Genomic DNA, 19,324 nt, shown 5'->3' with positions numbered 1-19,324 from the left:
CATTTTAACAGATTGTGTGACAGTTGCGAAGTGCATGCAAAAATGAAGTACAAATGTGCAGTACAAGAGATGATGTCAAAAGCATTATGATATATCTAACAATATAGTCACATATTGTTATCTCAAGGCTTGAAAAAGTAATAATATAATAAACCACAATATTCGTCTAATACAACTGATAAAATTAAAACTTCGGTTATCGAAGTTTCCATTAGGGTAAAAAAAAAAGATCCAAGGGATGACAATTATTTCTGTTCAGATATTTTGGATTAAATCAAGAGTCAAGTGACGAGAGTTTATATCTAAAATATAGAATATTATATATCTAAAATATAGAATATTATACCACTGTAAAACTATAAAATTATTTATTTTTTCATGAAATAATCATGTATCAATAGTCAGCTCAAATTAAGTTAATTAATATGTACTCTGGAAATAAGAATAAACAAACATGATATTTATTAACCAAAACGAGCATAGTTTAGTGCTAATTGATATATATAACCTCAAATCACGAGGTTATGAGTTCGATCCCCCACTCTCACTTGTACTAAAAAAAACATGACATTTATTATATAATATGCATAGGAGGAGGGAAATGGATAAAACTTGCTCCTCATTAGTAAGAAACAATATTGCCCCTACCACCATTAACTATTTGACAACTAATAAGCCAAGTTTTTATCCGGAGAAAATTGTGTATTCCATTTTTTCTTTTAGTTAATAAAATGTGGGGGTGAAGTTGAACTTTTAACCTTATGAAAAGGTTACACATGTTCTCATAAATTTAAAATACATATTTTGTAGTTCAACAATTGTGGGGTGAGAGGAGAATGATCCATCAATTTTTTTAGATGGTATTAATGCATCATTATTTGATTGATTTTAAATATCAACAACGGTTAGATCGGATACCAATGCGGACTACCTATTTCAATTGTTGTGCTTTCTTAAATTGCATACCTATACAAGGGGCCTTTTTTATTTTTCGCAAAGCTTGGCTAAAAGCCTGATTTTCCTAAATATTGGCTCATTCGGATTAGGTTTATCGTTGGATGAACTGCATTGCTGATATTGACCCCAAAAAAGAAAAGGTAGGTACAGCTAGTCCGTGAACAGCCAACCATCGCACTGTAAAAATGGGATAGGTTTTATCTATCATCATGGGGTCCTCCAAAAAAGATCGACTAAATTCATCGAGTTGTTCCGGCCAATTATTAATAGAATTCCTTGTCGGCTCTCTGTAAAATACTCGTTTGGACGAAGTCTAGTAGTCTAGTAACACACAAACAAAAGACAGTATGACTTTTACCTTTATCATAAAACTAAAAGTCAAAAGTCAATTAGTGTTCAAGAAATTCCTCCATATTATAGAGGTTAAGTTCAAATTTTCACCTCACAAGTTAAATACACAATATAAGTGATTTTATAATATCTTAGTAAAAAAGCTTCCAATTTTATTAAAATGGTATGACTTTGAGGTACAACAATAATACACCAAATGATATGACTTGAGGTATATCATGTTAGTATATCAGACACTAAAGGATTAGACTATAAGGTATATAAAAAATAAAATGAAATAAATATGATGTATATTAAAATGAGAGAAACTTGAGGATAAGTTAGATTTTTGTATATATTCTCGATGACTTGGGTCTCTAAATTGTGCAATTTTTCCAATTGAGACGTGGATGCTAATTTTGCAAATAAAATAGTATTTTTTTTCCCTAATTTCGCAAATGCCCCTAATTTTAATGACATTTTGTAAATTTATAATTTGTCAAAAGGACAAAATTGTGGATTCTCATATTTCCCATTTAACATAGCAATAAAGATAAAAGATTTTCTTGTTTCACAGAAAAAGATAAAAAGATAAAAACTTTTCTCAAAACCCGGCGAGCGACACCTCACTCCGCCGGTTAGACTCTCAACTTTGACTGATTCTCCGGCCACAGAACATCAGTTCATTCATTCTTTCTGCTGCCCGCTTTGTTTTACATTTACTCCGGCGGGAAACAGGGAGCAGACAACGGAGACTTCCGGGAGAATATAATTATTTTCTTGACGTTCTTCCATATTCTGTTAGGGTTGCGATAATTTCCCCTTACTTTCATCTTCCCCAGCAGGTAGCATTTGCAAATAATTTTTCGTCATTCAGTTGGTCATCAACGTTTGACATGCACGACCTCGAGGAGCAAAATCGCAATGGTGCACGCAAGCGAAACTTCAGTGACATGGAGCCCAGTTTTGCTTCTGATTTTTCCGATTTCAAACAACCCATGGACAAGGGCTTCATTCCTAGAAGGTTTCTTTACATTTATATTTTGTTTGATCAATTTCATTACTTCCTAAATCCCTACTATTATTTTTTCGGCTTAAACCTTGGTGCATTGTAGGTACCAAACGGAGGTTTTTGAAGTTGGGATGAGGAGAAACACCATAGCGGTGTTGGAAACAGGTGCTGGAAAGACCATGATCGCAGTGATGCTTATCAAAGAAATTGGACTAACTATGAAGTCCAGTGGTAGTAAGAAGTACATCATTTTCTTGGCGCCCACCGTTCATCTGGTTCATCAGGTATGCGTTTTAGGCTATCTGTTTTGTTGTTCCCAGCTTGGAAACAGATATATTATGTATAATCAGGCCTATGTCTTAGTATTTTCTTTCGAAAGTAATGTTTCTGCAAGTTTCCGACGGTTCATTTGTATTTTAAAAACTTGGTTGTTGCTGTTATTGCAGCAATTTAACGTTATTAAAGCTCATACTGATTTTGAAGTGGCGGAGTATTATGGTGCCATGGGGGTCGATGATTGGAGTTTGAAATGCTGGGAGAAGGAAACAAGTGAACACGATGTATGTCTTTTTTTTTACCAAAAGGCCGTATAACTATGTTTACATACTCCTATTTTTAGCGTTGGTTGCTTTTGATTTTTGCTTTCTAATGTGTTACTGTTGCAATCTCCATCACTCCCCTGTTTTTTTGGTCAAGCATTAATGTCTCGAATGCCTTTCCTCTTGAGTACGATCTCTTTCATGTGTAATGTAATATTATTAGAAAGAAAAGTTTACAACAATTTTAAATCTCGAGGCCTATTTGAGCATAGGTCAATGGATAAGGAGACATCTATTACTATCCCAATGATAGATTGTTCGATCTCCGATCCCACTCAAAAGAGAAAAAAAATCTTCAGTTAGTGCCGTCGATTCAGTTTCTTGTTGGAATTGTGCACGGTTCTTGTTTTTATTTATTATATATATTTCCATTGCACATATCTCCTCCCTATCCGGTTGGATTTTGAAGCAACGTTACCTAATGATAAAATTTCAAAGCACTACAGTCATTTGAAAAAAAAGTGGACAGTTTGAAGAACGAAGATATAGGCACCTGTCATGTTAATTAACTTAGTTTTGAAGCGGTATGGTCTAAATTAGAAACAAACTTTCATAGCCTATCATTGCCTAAATCTTTACCAGTTAAAGGTAAAGTTAGATTATAATATGCTCATAAGATAAGTGAGTTTCCTGTTAAAAAGAAAATTATGCTTATGAGTTGTTCAGTTCAGTTGAGGGGATGGGCCATCTAGTTGCCGTCTCCATTGAAATTAAAAGAATACGATTTGTTCACAATATTATTGATATGGACCATGATTGATACAAATGAATTTTTAAATTGGTTCCCATTTAGTGTGTTTTCAATCTTTGAGGGGAAACAGACTTCACTTCCAAACTATTTAACTTGCAAATATCTCCAAGCCCAATCTTGTGTTGATTCAGGGTATTATTTCTGTATCGTTTCATTTGTAGTTATTGTATAGGTACTTGTTATGACCCCTCAAATTCTTCTCGATGCACTGAGAAAGGCATTTTTGAGTCTGGGAACAGTATGCTTGATGATCATTGATGAATGCCATCGTGCTACTGGTAATCACCCTTATACAAAAATCATGAAGGTTAATATCTCTGCTGGGAATTTTTTAACTCTGTGTTTTGTGTTGTGCCTGTATTTTGTCATTTTTTTTGTTCCTTTTAGTGGAAAAAAATAATTTTCTTATCTTATTTTGGTGAAGGATTTTTATCACAAATCTGACAACAAACCAAAGATTTTTGGAATGACTGCCTCACCTGTTATTAGAAAAGGTATGATCTCAGGGTTGTCAAATATCTTTGGTAAATATATTATGTTGTGTGTCCATTTTATTTCAAGTCGTGCAAATATCATATACATATTGATGTGAATTGCGTATTTTTGTTTTATAAGAAATGTAAGTTTCATTAAGAGAGATGGAAGTATATGAGAGAACATAAGCCCACATATTATTTCCCTTCCTTTGAGAGCTTGTATCCTTGAACATTTTTATTCCTTTTCATATCATCAATAAAAGGTTTGTTTCTTGTTAAAAAAAGGGTGAAAAACTGAGAAAGACAAGCATGAAACCCCCCCCCCCCCCCCCCCCCCCCCCCCCGAATAAAACAAAATTACAAGTTATCCTTCAATTATTTTTTTTAACAAGAAACGAACTTTTCATTGATAAATGAATTTGAACATTCAATGAATATGAACATAAAATGTTCAAAGATACAAACTCCAAAGGAGTGAATGATTCTGAGACACTATATTGCTAAACATGTATAATCCTACATTAGGGGTTTCCTCTTCCTCCGATTGTGAATGCCAAATAGCAGACCTTGAAAGTATCATGGATTCCCAGGTACTTCAAAAGAGATTCAATCAATAACCTCAGTATGGTAAACAGGATTTTATACTCAAGTAACTCTGGTTTTCTGATGCAGATTTATGCTATTGAGGACAAGAAAGAAGTTGAAATATATGTTCCCTCTGCAAAAGAAATATGTATATTTTACGAACCAGCAAAGTCTCCAAGTATGGAGTTGAAGTCAAAGATAGAAGCCCTGTGGTTCAAGGTGTTCCTATGTGATGCAATTATCTAAATTTAACTTATATTTTTCTATGTTTATAGTAATATTATGGTGATTTTTTTTCTTCAAAATTATGTGAACAGTTCGATGCTTTGTTGTCAAACTCACAAGGGGCAGTGCAAGTTCATTATAAAGACGTGGACAGCAAGCTTAAGCCACTGAAAAAACGACTGTCCAGTGATCATTTAAAGATCTCTTATTGCCTCGACGAACTTGGCCTTATATGTGCTTATGAGGTACGATGTGCTCTAATGCGATTTATTTTGTTTTCATTAGATTGTAGTTTCAGAAAAACTAGCGAATGGAGTTGTAAATGGGAGAGGTAGCCTGTCAAACAGTAAGTAATTAAGCCATTTCATTATGAAGCATTGAAAATCAATGAATCTATATAATCTTTAAGATGATTTTGAGGGTACTAAAAAAAAAAAGGTGATTTTGCGTAAAGTGGATTGAGAATCCTATTGTGGTAGACTACTCCCTTGTAAATTTCATACATCAATGAGGGATTATTTCTTATGAAAAGATTTAGTAAATGATAGAAGATGGATCTTATATTAGTGTTACCCGTTGATAAGACCAAGATCAACAAATCAATAGAAATCTATCAAATCAAATCCTTAACTATGAGGAACTCATGTGAGTGAACATCATTGCATAGGCTGATATGTATTTCAAAGAATGAATATTCCTTCTTATCACAAAAAAGAAAAAAAGAAAAGAAAAGAATGAACGAATATCCGTTAAGCGTGCCCCCAAGAAGGCATACATATCTGACAATTTGAACTAAGTTACTGCAAACATCATAAATTAAAAAGTAAAAACTAACATGGATAGCCTTACTGCATCAATTATAATTAAATTAGAGCCGTCAGAATATTCAGATGATATTTTTTTTGGATAGGAAACAAATTTCATTGATAGCATAAAATTTACAAAAGAACAAGATCTATCCAATGATACAAAAAACTTCTCCCATTGGATATGAGAGAATTCAAACTGTAACTATTTAAATTAGAGCCATTAGAGTACTCAGATTATGTCAAAGCCAATGATGCATATAATATTTAATTTTCTTGAATGACACACACCAATGAAGGAAATTCTTACCTTGATTGAAGCCTAAAAATTCCCCAATAAACACCGGGTTTAAACATATCAAGCGTACTAATCGATTCTAAATTCCATTTTCCGACAATAAGGTGTAATGATTAGTATAAAGGCCATACAACTAAATCCATCAATTTTCCCCATTTAATCTTTCTTTTCTTCTTGGGAGTTTGTGTGAGTATGCCACATAACAGAACTCAGATTAAGAGTCCTGGATTTATCTGGTAGGATATTTACTGTTAATAAGTTGAGACTTGAATGCCCTTCGATTATTATCTTTATATGTTGCATTCTCTTAGTCTGATTTTGTTTTTGCAAGATTTTTTTTGTCTGATTTGTGTATTCTCTCTATAATTTTTGTAGGCCATTAAAGTTTTATTAGAGAACGTCAATATTACAAACGAGGAATATGAGGTTTTTAGAGAAAGTTCTTTGCAGTATAAATGTTTCCTTGAGGAAGCATTACTAGTAATTGGGGAATCATTCCCACTTGGTATGTGACTAGTTGCTTCATTCAACGTCACTGCATTATCAAACTATTTTCTTGTTTTATACCTCCATTGGAAGTCAATTTCATGCCGTTACAATTAACTTCATATGACGTTGCCTAATAAGAAACAAAATTTTTATTGATGAATGAAAGAACTTATCCCTTTTCATTAGAGTTTTTGTAATTAATTTATTTTATTAGAACCGAACTTTCATTAAGATAAAGGAAAGAATGTATAAAGGCATATAAAAAAAACCAGCCTAACAAAAGGAAGCCCAACCTACAAGAAGGGGCTCAATCCACAAGAAGAACACCTAATTGATAATCGGAGAACTCCTAAAAAACCAAGGCCTACAAAGAAGTATTAAATCTTATAAGCTCCCAGATAGCCTCCCAAGACTTCTCCAACCCTCTAAAACAAGAAATGAGATAAATTGGGTACAATTATCAATTGATTTATTGAATCTGAAAATAAGAAACAGAATTCAGATTGCTAACCAGCTAACCAAAGTACCAAACGTGCCCTAACTTTCCCATGTAAAACCTGCCAGATAAAGAGCTTAATCTTCTTCGGGACTTTAACCTTCCAAAAAAGATTTTCTATTGCTATCAATGTCAATCCACTGTCTCCCTATGTACGAGCTTTTGGTACTTTTGGTCAACCACCCGTTTGAATCCACCCCATAAATGGCAGCAATTACCCTGCGCCAAAGACTCTGAGTCTTCAGTGGCAAATCTCCAAAGCCATTTAAAAAGGAGGGCCCTGTTCCTCTAATGGAGGGAACCCACACCTATACCTCCCTGCTGTTGAGGCAACGAAGCCCAAGACCACTTCACCAGATTTCTACACGGTCTTTATCAATTGTAATCCACTACCAAAAGTTGCATCTCTTTTTTGCTGCTCACTGCTTACTGCTTTTGCTTCCTGTTTCAGGAAATGAAAATGTTCTGAATTTTGGTCTTGACATTTGGAAAGCGGTAGATTTGGGCTACATTTCTTCTAAGTTATTTGAACTTCTCCAACTTTTTGAATCATTTGGGTAAATACCAAGATATTTATGAACCATCAATTTTGCTTCTAATTTTCATTGCTTAATTGCCTCATGTTTTTGTATCAGAGTATCTAGGCAGGTGTTGTGTCTCATATTTGTTGAAAGAATAATTGTAGCAAAAGTTATTGAAAGATTTGTGAAAAAAGTACCCAAATTATCTCATTTTACGGTTTCATATGTGACTGGATGTAATTCATCAGTTGGTGCACTGGCACCAAAAGTTCAGAAGGAGACATTGGAGTCATTTTGCCATGGCAAGGTGTTCATTTACATCATTCAGATTTCATTCGGTTATGGAACTCTAATTATTTTGTAACTAAATCCTTCCATTGTTTGCAGCTCAATCTTTTATTTTCCACTGATGTAGTTGAGGAGGGACTTCATGTACCAAATTGCTCATCTGTGGTACGGTTTGACCTACCTAAGACCATTCGTAGTTATGTACAGTCTCGAGGACGTGCTCGACAGAACAACTCCCAATATATTTTGTTGCTGGAGAGGTAAGACCTTCCTTGTTAAACTGTTTTTCTCGTGTGTTGTTGATATTCAAACCATTATAATGCTTACAGAGGAAATCTGAAACAAAGAGATCAGCTATTTGATGTCATGAGAAGTGAGCGATCAATGACAGATGCAGCTATGAGTAGAGACCCTGATGCATGCATTTTGAAACCTTTTTCAATTGTGGAGACAGATTGTTACATTGTGGAGACAACTGGGGCATCGGTTACTGCAGATTCTAGTGTTGGTCTCATATATCAATACTGCAAAAAGCTCCCTGGTGATAAGTACGGATCATCATACCTTTTTAATTGTCTTAACACTGGTTTTCTCACAACTTAAGCCATTTCTATGCTTCCATACCATGATGATTTTGGTCTATCAATCACCACTATATTCCCTTGTTCTCTCTTTTTTTATTTTTGTCAACTGAATTGAGTCTATTTAACTTGTGTTCACATGGAAACAAATCGGAATTTATAAGGAGTTGGTTAATCATGCTTGACAACATGCAATTATTGTGAGTGCCTATTTGTTTTCTGTCGGATAGATCACAGGCCAAAATATAGTTAGAGCCCTTATGTGTTTAGAGCTTATATATATATTTGTGATATTCGTGTGTCCATACCAGCTTGCACGCACTTTGACTAATTACGGGCCAATCGCCTGACCCTACTAAATTTGGTTGACAAAGAAACTCATAGGATATCAAATCCTAGATAGGTGGCCACCATGGTTCTAAATTCTTTGCTATTTAGATTGACTCTTATCGACCACTAGGTCATCCCATGATGGTTGTGTCTAGAGCTATATTGAATGTAGTTAATATGAAGTTAGTATTTTATAATGTTTTTGATAGTTGCCAATTAAAAGGAATCACATTTTGATTTCTTGCTTTAAATTATAGATATTTCAGTCCCAAACCAATCTTTCAACTCTCATATGGTGAAGGATCATACGAGTGTCGGCTAACTTTACCTCCTACAGCAGCTTTTCAAAGTATAGTTGGTCCTTCAAGTAGGAATTCTAATTTGTCTAAGCAGCTTGTATGCTTGGAGGCATGTAAGAAGCTGCATCAATTAGGTGCACTTAATGACCATCTTCTTCCCTTGATTGAAGAGATATCAGAATTTGACACAGCTCTGAAAAGCAACGTATCCACTTCTAGAGCAGGTACATATCCATGAAGCCATATACCGAGTTTATTAATGACTGTTTGTATGGCACACCCATAAAATTGTCATACGAAGAATGGTCAAAGAAGTTTTTCCAAGCAAAAAAAGCATACCTTATAGAGTTTCTGCAAGTGAAAATGTGTCGATGGTACTGCATGGACATTACTTGTTTATATATTTGTGGGCATCAATGGCCTAGGAGTTAGCTTATTAATTAAATTATTCAAATTGTATATAAATAAGATTTGTATGATATTTTCTACTCTAGATAAAATTCTTTTCTTGTTAGAAAAGAAAAACTTATTTGAAACCTTATTATACTAAATTAAAATTTGACATTACTTGTTAATATATTTGTGGCCATCGATGGCCTAGGAGTTAGCATATCAATTAAAATTTTCAATTTGTACATAAATATGATTTGTACAATATCTTCTACTATTGTCCTATTTTTCTATTTTTTCTTTGATTTGTGTGATTCAATTTTACTCAACCTATATGTATCTCTCTTTTCATCAATCAAATTTCTAATTTTTTCACAAAAAGAGAAAAAGAATAAGACTTGAAATTGTATACGTCGCTGGTATTTACTGTGAATTTAACTGCCAAGTATTGTTAGCACTGTTGGGATATTTCTGTACGTGTTTCTACTACTTGATTATTGGCCCTAGCTAGGCGTCCTTGGCTAATCTCCTTTTTATGTTCTTAATTTACAATTTGATGGCACTATTTTTGGTTCTTAAAGGAACAACGAAAAGAAAGGAACTGCATGGCAGAACGGCCATTGGAGCTTTATCTGGAACATGGGGAGAACTAGTTGAAGGGGCCTCTTTTCAGGCTTATAAATTTGACTTCTCCTGTAGTGTTGTGTATGAGATTTATTCTGGATTTGTTCTTCTGATAGAATCAAAACTAGATGATGATGTGGGAAATATTGAACTTGAACTTTATTTACGATCAAAGACAGTTAAGGCTTCTGTGTCTTTTGGTGGGCAAGTTCATTTGGATGCCGAGCAGGTAAAACATATATCAACTTCCATCATCTTCTCCATTCTCCACCATCAGAGAATTGCTTTTAATATGATATCATTGATACAGATAAGGAAAGCAAAGTGCTTTCAGGAGCTTTTTTTCAATGGAATGTTTGGGAGATTGTTTATTGGGTCAAAATTAACCGGAGGCAAGAGGGAATTTTTACTTCAGAAAGACACGAAGCCTCTTTGGGTTACATCAAACATGTATTTGCTTCTACCAGTGGATTTGACGGATGCTTCAAGTCATGATTTATGGAAAATTCATTGGAGAGCAGTTGATTCTTGTGTCTCTGTGGTTGAGTTTTTGAAGAAAAACTCATCTTTGGATACTGAAAGTAATTGTGGTGCCTTACCTTCTAGGAACAACTCTGCTGAGACAGGGAGCAAAGCTGCAAGTTTAATTCACTTCGCAAATTGTGTGCTAGATGTTCATTCCTTAAAGGACTTGGTGGTATTGGCTATTCATACTGGAAAGATGTACTCAATCGTTGAAGTTGTGAGTAACACATCTGCTGAGAGCACTTTTGATGGGAACAGTGACAGAGCCCAATCTGATTACATTAACTTTGCTGACTACTTCAAAAAAAAGTGTGCAACTTCCTGTTCTATTTTCTTATGTGTTGCTTGCATTCCCTTGGTTTTCATTACTCTTCTTTTGAGCTGTTAATGACTGCACTAGGTGTCCAGGTACGGGATTACACTAAGATATCCACAACAGCCTATGTTGCGTTTAAAGCAAAGTCATAATCCTCACAATCTACTTGTCAACTTTAACGATGAAGGTTCGTCAACTTGAGTTGTAACGATCTATTGTTATCAGATTATTTATTTAATTTTTTTGGTAAGAGACAATTTCATTGATGAGTGAAATTACAAAAGGGAGGGATGATAAGGCATCCCTTGTTACAGATCTATTTTTACAGATTATATTTTAGTTTTGTACTCAAGCTCAAGTTCTAGAGTGCTACTTTGTAAGTTCACACAATAGTTCTTTAGTTTAAAATTATGTTTCCTATATTATAATTTTGAGAAGGGCTCGAGAAAGAACACTCAAATATCTGTATTTAAACTTCATTGTTATTTAGCTTATGTAGGATACTATATTGTCAAGTGTTTCATTTAAAATTTTCTGTTGTGTACTAAAAAACAGTCCTCATTTTTTCGGTGTCTCACACTTAAAAAAAGCTCCATCCTGATCCAAATGCCTTGGGCAAGGGCCATTCTTTTAACCTCAATGCGTTTAAACTACTGTTTGCTTTTTGCTTCTGCATAGTACTAAGTTTTCCCATACTTAAGTATGTATCTAGAATTTAGATATTCATCTTCAATCAATTTTTAAACATGCCCCGTTCGCATTACAAAAGAACTTCTAGATTTTTCTTGTTAGTTTCTCTTAAGTATAGCTTTTGTTTTTCTTCCATTTTCAGGTACCTTGATAAATTGCATGTTTTTCTTATTAGGACCATTCATGAATTGGATGATAGTGTTAGTCAGGTCTTGTATGTAATAGATGAACACCTTGCAATTTTAGGATACACACTCTTATTAAAGAGATAAGAAAAAGGACACCATTTTGTCCCTCTCGTATATAGGGCTCCAATTAAAACCTTCTAGAAAAGGCTTAGGAGTAGGTAGGAGATACTCCCAGTGCATAAAGAGATAAGAAAAAGGACACCATCTCATCCTCAATCTCCTTATCCCCACTCATAATATCACTTTGCAGTGTTTTACATCGGAACAAACAGATTGAGGTCCCTCTTGAAATCAATAACCCAACTACAATTAGTTCGGTCCCAAAAAGATCTTGATATAGCATATAACTAAGAAATCTCTAAGAATTCCTCACAATTTTTAAATGTCAAAAGTCATCACATTACTGCTGGAAGCTGTTTGACTATTATGGCTATCATGGAGTTTTACCAGGGAGTGTTAATGAGTATTCGATCCATTTTGTGTGGAGCATGCCTTCATAAGGTAGGAATTGGTTCTGTGGTTTAATGCTCTATGGATTCTCCATTGGATTGTATAAGAATCCAAGCAATGTATATACTAATGTTATTGAGAGGTCTCAGAGATTTTTGTAGGATAATTTCGTTTGGTGGCTTCTATTTGTGTGGGTTATCTAAGTCTTGGTGTAATGATCCTATTTCTTCCACAGCCAAGGGCGTGTCTTTGTAAAGGGTAACTCAGTAGCCAACATCAAAGTCTCAGTAGTCCATTGTAAGGGTGTCTTTGGGGAGGGTGTTTCAGTAGTCTCATTAATTTGTTCATGGTTTTGTTAATATATTTTTGTATATTTTATACTTATTTTCCTATTAACGAATAAATTGCTTGGATTTTTACGAAAAAGAAAATGCTTTGCTTGGATAAACTTTGCACTGTGAACAATCAAATATCTAAGAAGTCTATTTTGCCACTTGGTTTTAGAAAATTGTAAGTAATGTTTCTGAATTTTAGTAAGTCAATATTGTCATGTAGGTGAGACTAGTGATAAGTTGCAATCTGGCCATGCTTCCAAAAAGCCCCAAATGCATGTCCATATGCCTCCTGAACTTGTGGTTAGCATGGATGTTCCAAAGGGGGTTTGGAAGTCAACATACTTACTACCATCTTTGATGCACCGTTTGGAATCTTTAATGTTAGCTAGCCAGCTTAGGAAGGAGATTAATTATCATTCGAATAGCCTCTGTATATCAAGCTCATTGGTGAGTCCTTTTTGTTGATGTGCACTTGACTTTGATTAGTTTTTATGAGCCATTCATAATATGATTGATCTGAAACATCTTCGTTACTAGATTGTGGAAGCTCTTACAACCCTTGGATGTTGCGAGAGTTTTTCCTTAGAGCGGTTGGAATTGCTTGGTGATTCAGTTTTGAAGTATGCTGTGAGCTGCCACCTCTTTCTCAAGTTTCCTGAAAAACATGAAGGACAGTTATCTTCTCAGCGCCAACAGGTTATCTGTAATGCAACCTTACATAGGCTGGGAATAAAGTGCAAGTTACAGGTATTTCATCTCCTGTGGACACTGATGTCCTTGACAAACTTCTCTGTTGCTTCCTGTGCTTAGTGCGTATTCACAATATATACTCATGTTGTCTTTTCAATTAAGTATCTGGTACAGTTACTTTATTTTCTAATAAATTAGTTTCTACTTTTAGCTACTAGCTAAATCTGTAAATTCTGCCATTTGTCCTTCTAAATGGATCTGAAAATTTTTGTTTGAGGGGGTCTTGGATGTGCACTTACGATGGGGAGTTTGCCGGCCTCTAATAGTGGACAGTTACCTTCTATTATATTTGCCTTCCCCATAGTTCTGTTTGTTTGCATCTTTGTATACATCCATGATATGTTCAATTTAAAGATTCAGAAACATCCGTTTTTGTACAATATGGACACCATAAAGGACACAATTATGCCATTGACATGTTGAGGCATAAATTTTCAAACAATTAAGATTTGGGCATGCATATTGACTTCAAATATAATTTTGTAAGAACTTCAATTAAAACCAGAAATATATAAACATAAAATGACAAGTAACGATGCAGCTGAGCATCCGAATCTATATAATAATTCAAATAATGAAGTTGGATTGAAAAAATAGGAGAACACCATATTGATAGGTGCTGCCTCTTAGCTAATTAGCTGACTACCTAATAAAGCAACTAACTTTTTTTTTAACTAGAAACAAACTTTCATTGATATTATAAAAGTGAAGAAAAAATTTCAAGGATACAAACTCTCAAAGGAAGCGAAAAAGAAACAAACAAACAACAAAGAGCAAAGCTCCCAAGAATACAAGAGAATAGAAACAAAGAAGAACAAAACAACTAAAGTTCTGACAAAATGGCGATCCGAAAAACCAAATACCACTAGCTTATCTCATTGGAAGAACTATTGAAAAGCCTTCAAGTTTTGTATCCATTCTTATATCTTCACGACATATTTTTTCTTCCGAGGAAGGTACATTGTCCTCATTTGTTTAATTTCTGACTTCTAACTGCTAGTAGGACAGGTAGCTAAATTCTACCCCATAAATTTGATAACTCTGAACTTGCTACTTTTGTTACACACACACACACATTAAATTGTAACTGTTTCTTAATTTTATTTTAAGGGATACATTCGTGATTCTGCATTTGATCCACGTCGGTGGGTGGCACCAGGACAACGTACTACTCGCCCTGTTCCTTGTAAATGTGGAGTGGATACAGTAGAAGTTCCTTTGGATGACAAATTCTGCACTGAAGATCCAAAAGTCGTTTTGGGTAAATGCTGTGATAAAGGACACAGGTGGGTGGTTTCAAAAACTATAGCCGACTGTGTTGAAGCCCTTATAGGGGCCTATTATGTTAATGCTGGAATTGATGCTGCACTCCATGTGATTAAGTGGCTCGGAATTGATGCTGATCTTGGTGTATCATTAGTTGTTGATGCAATTACTTCTGCATCTCTGAGATCCTGCATCTTGAAAGAAACTGAGATTGAAACCTTAGAGTCAAAGATTGGATATGAATTTGCTGTCAAAGGATTATTGCTGGAGGCTATAACACACACATCTGATCAGGAGCTTGGTGTAAATTACTGTTACCAGGTAGTCAACGGAATTCATTACTCTGTCACGTATGATGTAACTGACTGTACTCACTCTCTCTCTTCACCCCTTTATAGTGTTTGTGAGTAGGGAATGGCTTGATTTCAGTATGGGGTTTGGACTTCAATTCGAAGATATAAATTGAATTATTTTTATGATTTAGTGAGCATAATGGTGAAGATTTTGCCAATTGCAACCAATTTAACAGTTGAACTTAAGTTTTCTTTCTCCTTTATGTTATATGTTGCTCCAGTAAATCTAAGATCAGAAGTTGTTACATGTCAAAAGAATGATGCTATAGGAGTGTGAAATTCCACCTGATTTCTCTCTCTTTTCCTCAGAGGCTTGAATTTCTTGGTGATTCAGTGTTGGACTTGCTCATTACTTGGCATTATTACCAGACCCACTCAGATATTGACCCAGGCGAGTTGACTGATTTGCGTTCAGCTTCTGTTAATAATGAGAATTTTGCTCAAGTGGCTGTGAGACGGAATCTTCAGCAACATCTTCAACATTGCTGTGGGCTTCTGATTGGTCAAATAACTGAATACGTGAAGTATTTGTCTGAGTCTCTTGATGCTGGAAAGTCACTGCATGGCAATAAAGGCCCTAAGGTTACTTGTCATTCAAAATTTTGTTATGTACTGCATTTATTATTATACCATTTTTGTCATTATTACACAGGTTCTTTATGTGGAGTTTCATTTATTATTAAAAAAAATTACATATTTTTTGTACTATTTTTTTTATATGATACAGTTGACTTCCTCCCTGATGTCATGGTTCTCAACTATTGTTTTTCTGCTCTCTACTTCCTTTTATGTCCATCATTCTGATTCAAATGCTCTTATCCTTTTCTACTACAGGTTCTTGGTGATATGGTGGAAAGTATTGCAGGTGCCATACTGATTGACACAGAGCTTAATCTTGACGAAGTGTGGAGAATATATAAACCACTATTGACTCCTTTTGTGACCCCTGATAAACTTGAACTTCAGCCACTCAGAGAATTAATTGAATTATGTGATTCTCTTGGGTATTTCATCAAAGATAAATGTACTAGGAAGGGAGAAATTATTCATGCAGAACTTAGATTACAGTTACAAGATGTCTTGTTGATAGGTGAAGGATATGAACGGACCCGAAAAGCTGCTAGAGGGGAAGCTGCTCATCGCTTATTAGTTCAACTTGAGGTAAAATGTTGCCTGATTCAATAGCCAGCATTTTATTATTTCTATTTTCTTTTATAAAAAAGAACCAGGCCATCAGATTGCACTGATTTTTTTGTTTATTTGATCAACTTTTATGTAATTCCTTTTAGTGGATTGCACTTGGTTAAATATCATTTATGTTCACTACCTTTTGAGTCCTTGTTTACGTCTTCAGAGAAAGAAAATATTAAAAGGTGAGATGTTCTGTTCCGAAGGGAAAGTTATCTTGTTCAAAGAAGTTCTGGGATCATCCACTGGGAAACAAATATTATTTCTTAAGTGAATAGGAACTTAGTGCGTTTGCTTGACTCTTATATTGAAAATGTCACTACTACTAAGTGATGATGTTTTGGTGTTACCATTTTCTGATTTATTTGACACTGCTTGCTTGTAATGAAATACGTGAAGGATGTGAGGAGTCTATGTCTTAGAATGAAGCAATTTTCGAATTTATATTCTCTGTTCCAAGGCAGGAACTATTGCATGTATATGTGGTTCTTGGTCTCATCAGCTGTGATTATGGCTTTTTAAGGAAAAGGTTGATTGCTGAATTACTAGAGTGCAGTCCCCTCTTGTTGTTGTTGTTGTTGTTGGCGGACGGGGAGAAAACCAAATCCCTACGCTGAGGAAGCTTACTAAAAGAAAACGCTTCTGGGTGGCATAAATAGAACTGAACAAAATTTTTATCTTCCTTCTAGTATATGTTCTATTTTTCTTTTTATGAGATTCAATTTCTTATAAATACAAAAATGGAATTCTTTTTTTTTCCTTAACCTCTCGGCTCTTTTGGGATAGCTTATCTACCCTTTTCCAATCCTTTCTTATATATGGAATTTTTATTCGTGTTTAACAAAATGTTTCTTATCCATGCTGAATGGTATTTCAACTTTTTATTTGTTATGGTGCTCATGCTGGGCTATTGTGATAACAGACTAGAGGAATTTATTACTCTCGTTCTGGTTCGAAGAAGAGAAAACAGAATCCCAATCATGTTGGTGAGTGTCATCTTCCTGGGAGCTGGTTAAGGCGTTAGGCTATCCTACCAAAAATCTAAGTCTTTTTTGGGTCTGCAATCCATAGGACAAATATGATTGAATTTATTTTTGCAGAGTCTGCTCTGGTTCTCCCGTCATCTATCAACTGTTCTACAGAAGCCTGTGATCCCAACTTGGAGACTCCTGGTTTGCTCCCCTTCTCATCTAATTTGGTTTCGTTTGTGAAGATATTTGAACGCTGTAGAATTTTGTAACTCGTACAATAGTGTAAGATCACTGCCTTTTTCTTCCCAGATTCTGTTATGGTTCATTCATCAGCCACCAACTGCTCTACAGAAGGCTATAGTCCCGGCATGGACATCCCTGGTTTGCTCTTCTCCCCATCTAATTTGATATTGTTGGTTAAAGACCCCTTGACACTTGAGGGAACTATATAATGTGAATGAAGCGTTTGGGTTTCACTTTTAATTTCAACCACGCCTCCTCTCCTTCTCGGCTCTTTTGTACCTAAAATCTTTAACCTATTCATGTGTTTTGAACTAAAAATTAGAGCTGGACAAGTCAATGGACCCATTAAAATTTGATTGTAAATATGTTCATCTTTTCAGCTTTAGTGGTCTCAATTATAATTTAGTCGACTTTACCCTCATGGGTAATCGTTTAGAACCTCGTAAAAACTGGGATAGTTCCGTTTTCAAGTCTTTCCTGCTTAGATTCTTCTACTTGAGAAATTTTATTTGCATTCCGTTCTCATTATTTCAATGTTGAGTTTCATCTTTGAACGAAGTATGTTGTATAGGATGAATGATTGATCAACATTTTACAATAAATGGAGAGTTAAAAGTGCATGTTGCGTTCTGTTGGTTTTTTGCAAGCTGCAATAGTTGGGAAAAGTTCGTCCTTTTTACTCTAAAAGGGTAATGCATTTGGTGGAAAGTAGTGTAAGATATAATTAATTACATAGCACTGATTTTGAGTTGAATTGAAAAAGTAGGAATTTCAATGCTTAGTTATGCATAATGATTTGAAAGTTGAAAATTTGCGTTCTGATTTGAACCTTGTTTAACTAGATATCTTGATAAGCCTCGGAGGCTGGGGGATACATGTTTTCATGGATTAAACTATTGTGCATTTGTAGGAAAAAGGAAAACGAAAAAGAAAAGAGAGACCTTGCACTTTACAATTGCTTCATATTGATATGTTAATTTCTGGAGTTCTACTGATGTCTTGTGGCTTGTACCCAAAGTATATTCTCAGCAATGTTCACCAAAATCCTTATCTCGTGGTCTTCGAGTTTAGGACCTAGATTTATGCAAATAAAGGAGTTAATATGATCGTATTTGCATCACTTGCTGCACTCATCGAGTTTACAACTGGAGTTTAAGCTCCTTTTCCTTGAGTTATTGCATTTGTTGCCCATTTTGCAGTTATTGGACCAGTCAGCCTAAAGAAAGGAGGACCACGGATGACTCTGTTTGAACTATGCAAGAAATTGCAGTGGCCTATGCCAACTTTCAATACAGTAGAAAATAAATCAAGGTCAGAATTACTATCTTCTCCATTTTCTTTGAATTCTAACTTTTTGTATTTGCATACATCTATACGCCCTCAGAATCTATCCTTGAAAAACAACTAAAAATGAAAATGGCATCTGTTGTGTTGACTCTGAAATATTTCTTCTATCGATTTGAGTCGCTAACAAGTAATTGCCCTTCCGTACAGAGTCCCAATGGAATTTGGTGAAGGCTCTGAGAGAAGAACAGGATTCAACAGTTTTTGGTCAAATATTATTTTGCAAATACCCAATGCTGGCAGTATTGAATGTGAAGGTGATGCCCGAGCTGATAAGAAGAGCTCGCTCGACTCTGCATCACTCGTCATGCTCAAGGAACTCCAACGACAAGGAAGAGTCAATATTAACGACTCATGAGCCTTGTCTTTCGCAGATCCTAAAACCAGTCTCATCCAAAAATAACTTCTCCGGTTACCTAAAATTAGTAGTTCCTAACAAAATTTAATTTTAGTCTTTTATGTCATAGGATTTTGTTGGTAGATCTCTAGGCGGGTAGTCTCCTCTCACCATTCTGTTAACCAAACCTTTCAACTATGATGTTAATATTAGAGCACCCAATTGCCAAACAAATATCGATGCAAATCACACCAAAGAGTAAACAGAACTTCCCAGTTTCCAAAGAATTGTTCTAAACATTTGGAGTAGAG

At 35.0% G+C, this 19,324-nt stretch overlaps 1 protein-coding gene across 5 annotated transcripts; it reads left to right on the top strand.

Moving 5' to 3' along the window:
- The first annotated feature begins 1,859 nt into the window (after nt 1-1,859).
- DCL3 (dicer-like 3) lies at nt 1,860-19,281 on the top strand. Of its 5 annotated transcripts, XM_022276318.2 has the most exons (27): nt 1,860-2,311; nt 2,403-2,583; nt 2,746-2,859; nt 3,822-3,956; nt 4,074-4,143; nt 4,651-4,715; nt 4,798-4,929; nt 5,028-5,180; nt 6,415-6,544; nt 7,476-7,581; nt 7,660-7,852; nt 7,933-8,093; nt 8,163-8,381; nt 9,002-9,267; nt 10,015-10,286; nt 10,368-10,891; nt 10,991-11,085; nt 12,782-13,008; nt 13,099-13,308; nt 14,422-14,898; nt 15,240-15,512; nt 15,765-16,091; nt 17,041-17,104; nt 17,219-17,290; nt 17,399-17,470; nt 18,532-18,643; nt 18,827-19,281. In XM_022276318.2, the coding sequence occupies exons 1-27, from the start codon at nt 2,184-2,186 to the stop codon at nt 19,032-19,034; spliced, it is 4,986 nt and encodes a 1,661-aa protein (XP_022132010.1). In that variant the 5' UTR covers nt 1,860-2,183; the 3' UTR covers nt 19,035-19,281. The 5 variants fall into 5 exon arrangements, with proteins under 5 accessions (XP_022132010.1, XP_087983582.1, XP_022132011.1 ...); XM_088127456.1 differs by lacking the exon at nt 1,860-2,311 and having other exon boundaries at nt 2,442-2,583; nt 2,783-2,859; XM_022276319.2 differs by lacking the exons at nt 1,860-2,311; nt 2,403-2,583 and having other exon boundaries at nt 2,743-2,859; nt 3,811-3,956.
- Nucleotides 19,282-19,324: the final 43 nt, after the last annotated feature.

This window comes from Momordica charantia (genome assembly GCF_013281855.1).
Source record: "Momordica charantia cultivar OHB3-1 chromosome 8 unlocalized genomic scaffold, Mcharantia_2.0 BLBB01000008.1, whole genome shotgun sequence".
NCBI classification, from domain to species: Eukaryota; Viridiplantae; Streptophyta; class Magnoliopsida; order Cucurbitales; family Cucurbitaceae; genus Momordica; species Momordica charantia.
Note: the sequence above shows the minus strand (reverse complement) of the source record. Positions and strands in the feature narration are given on the sequence as shown.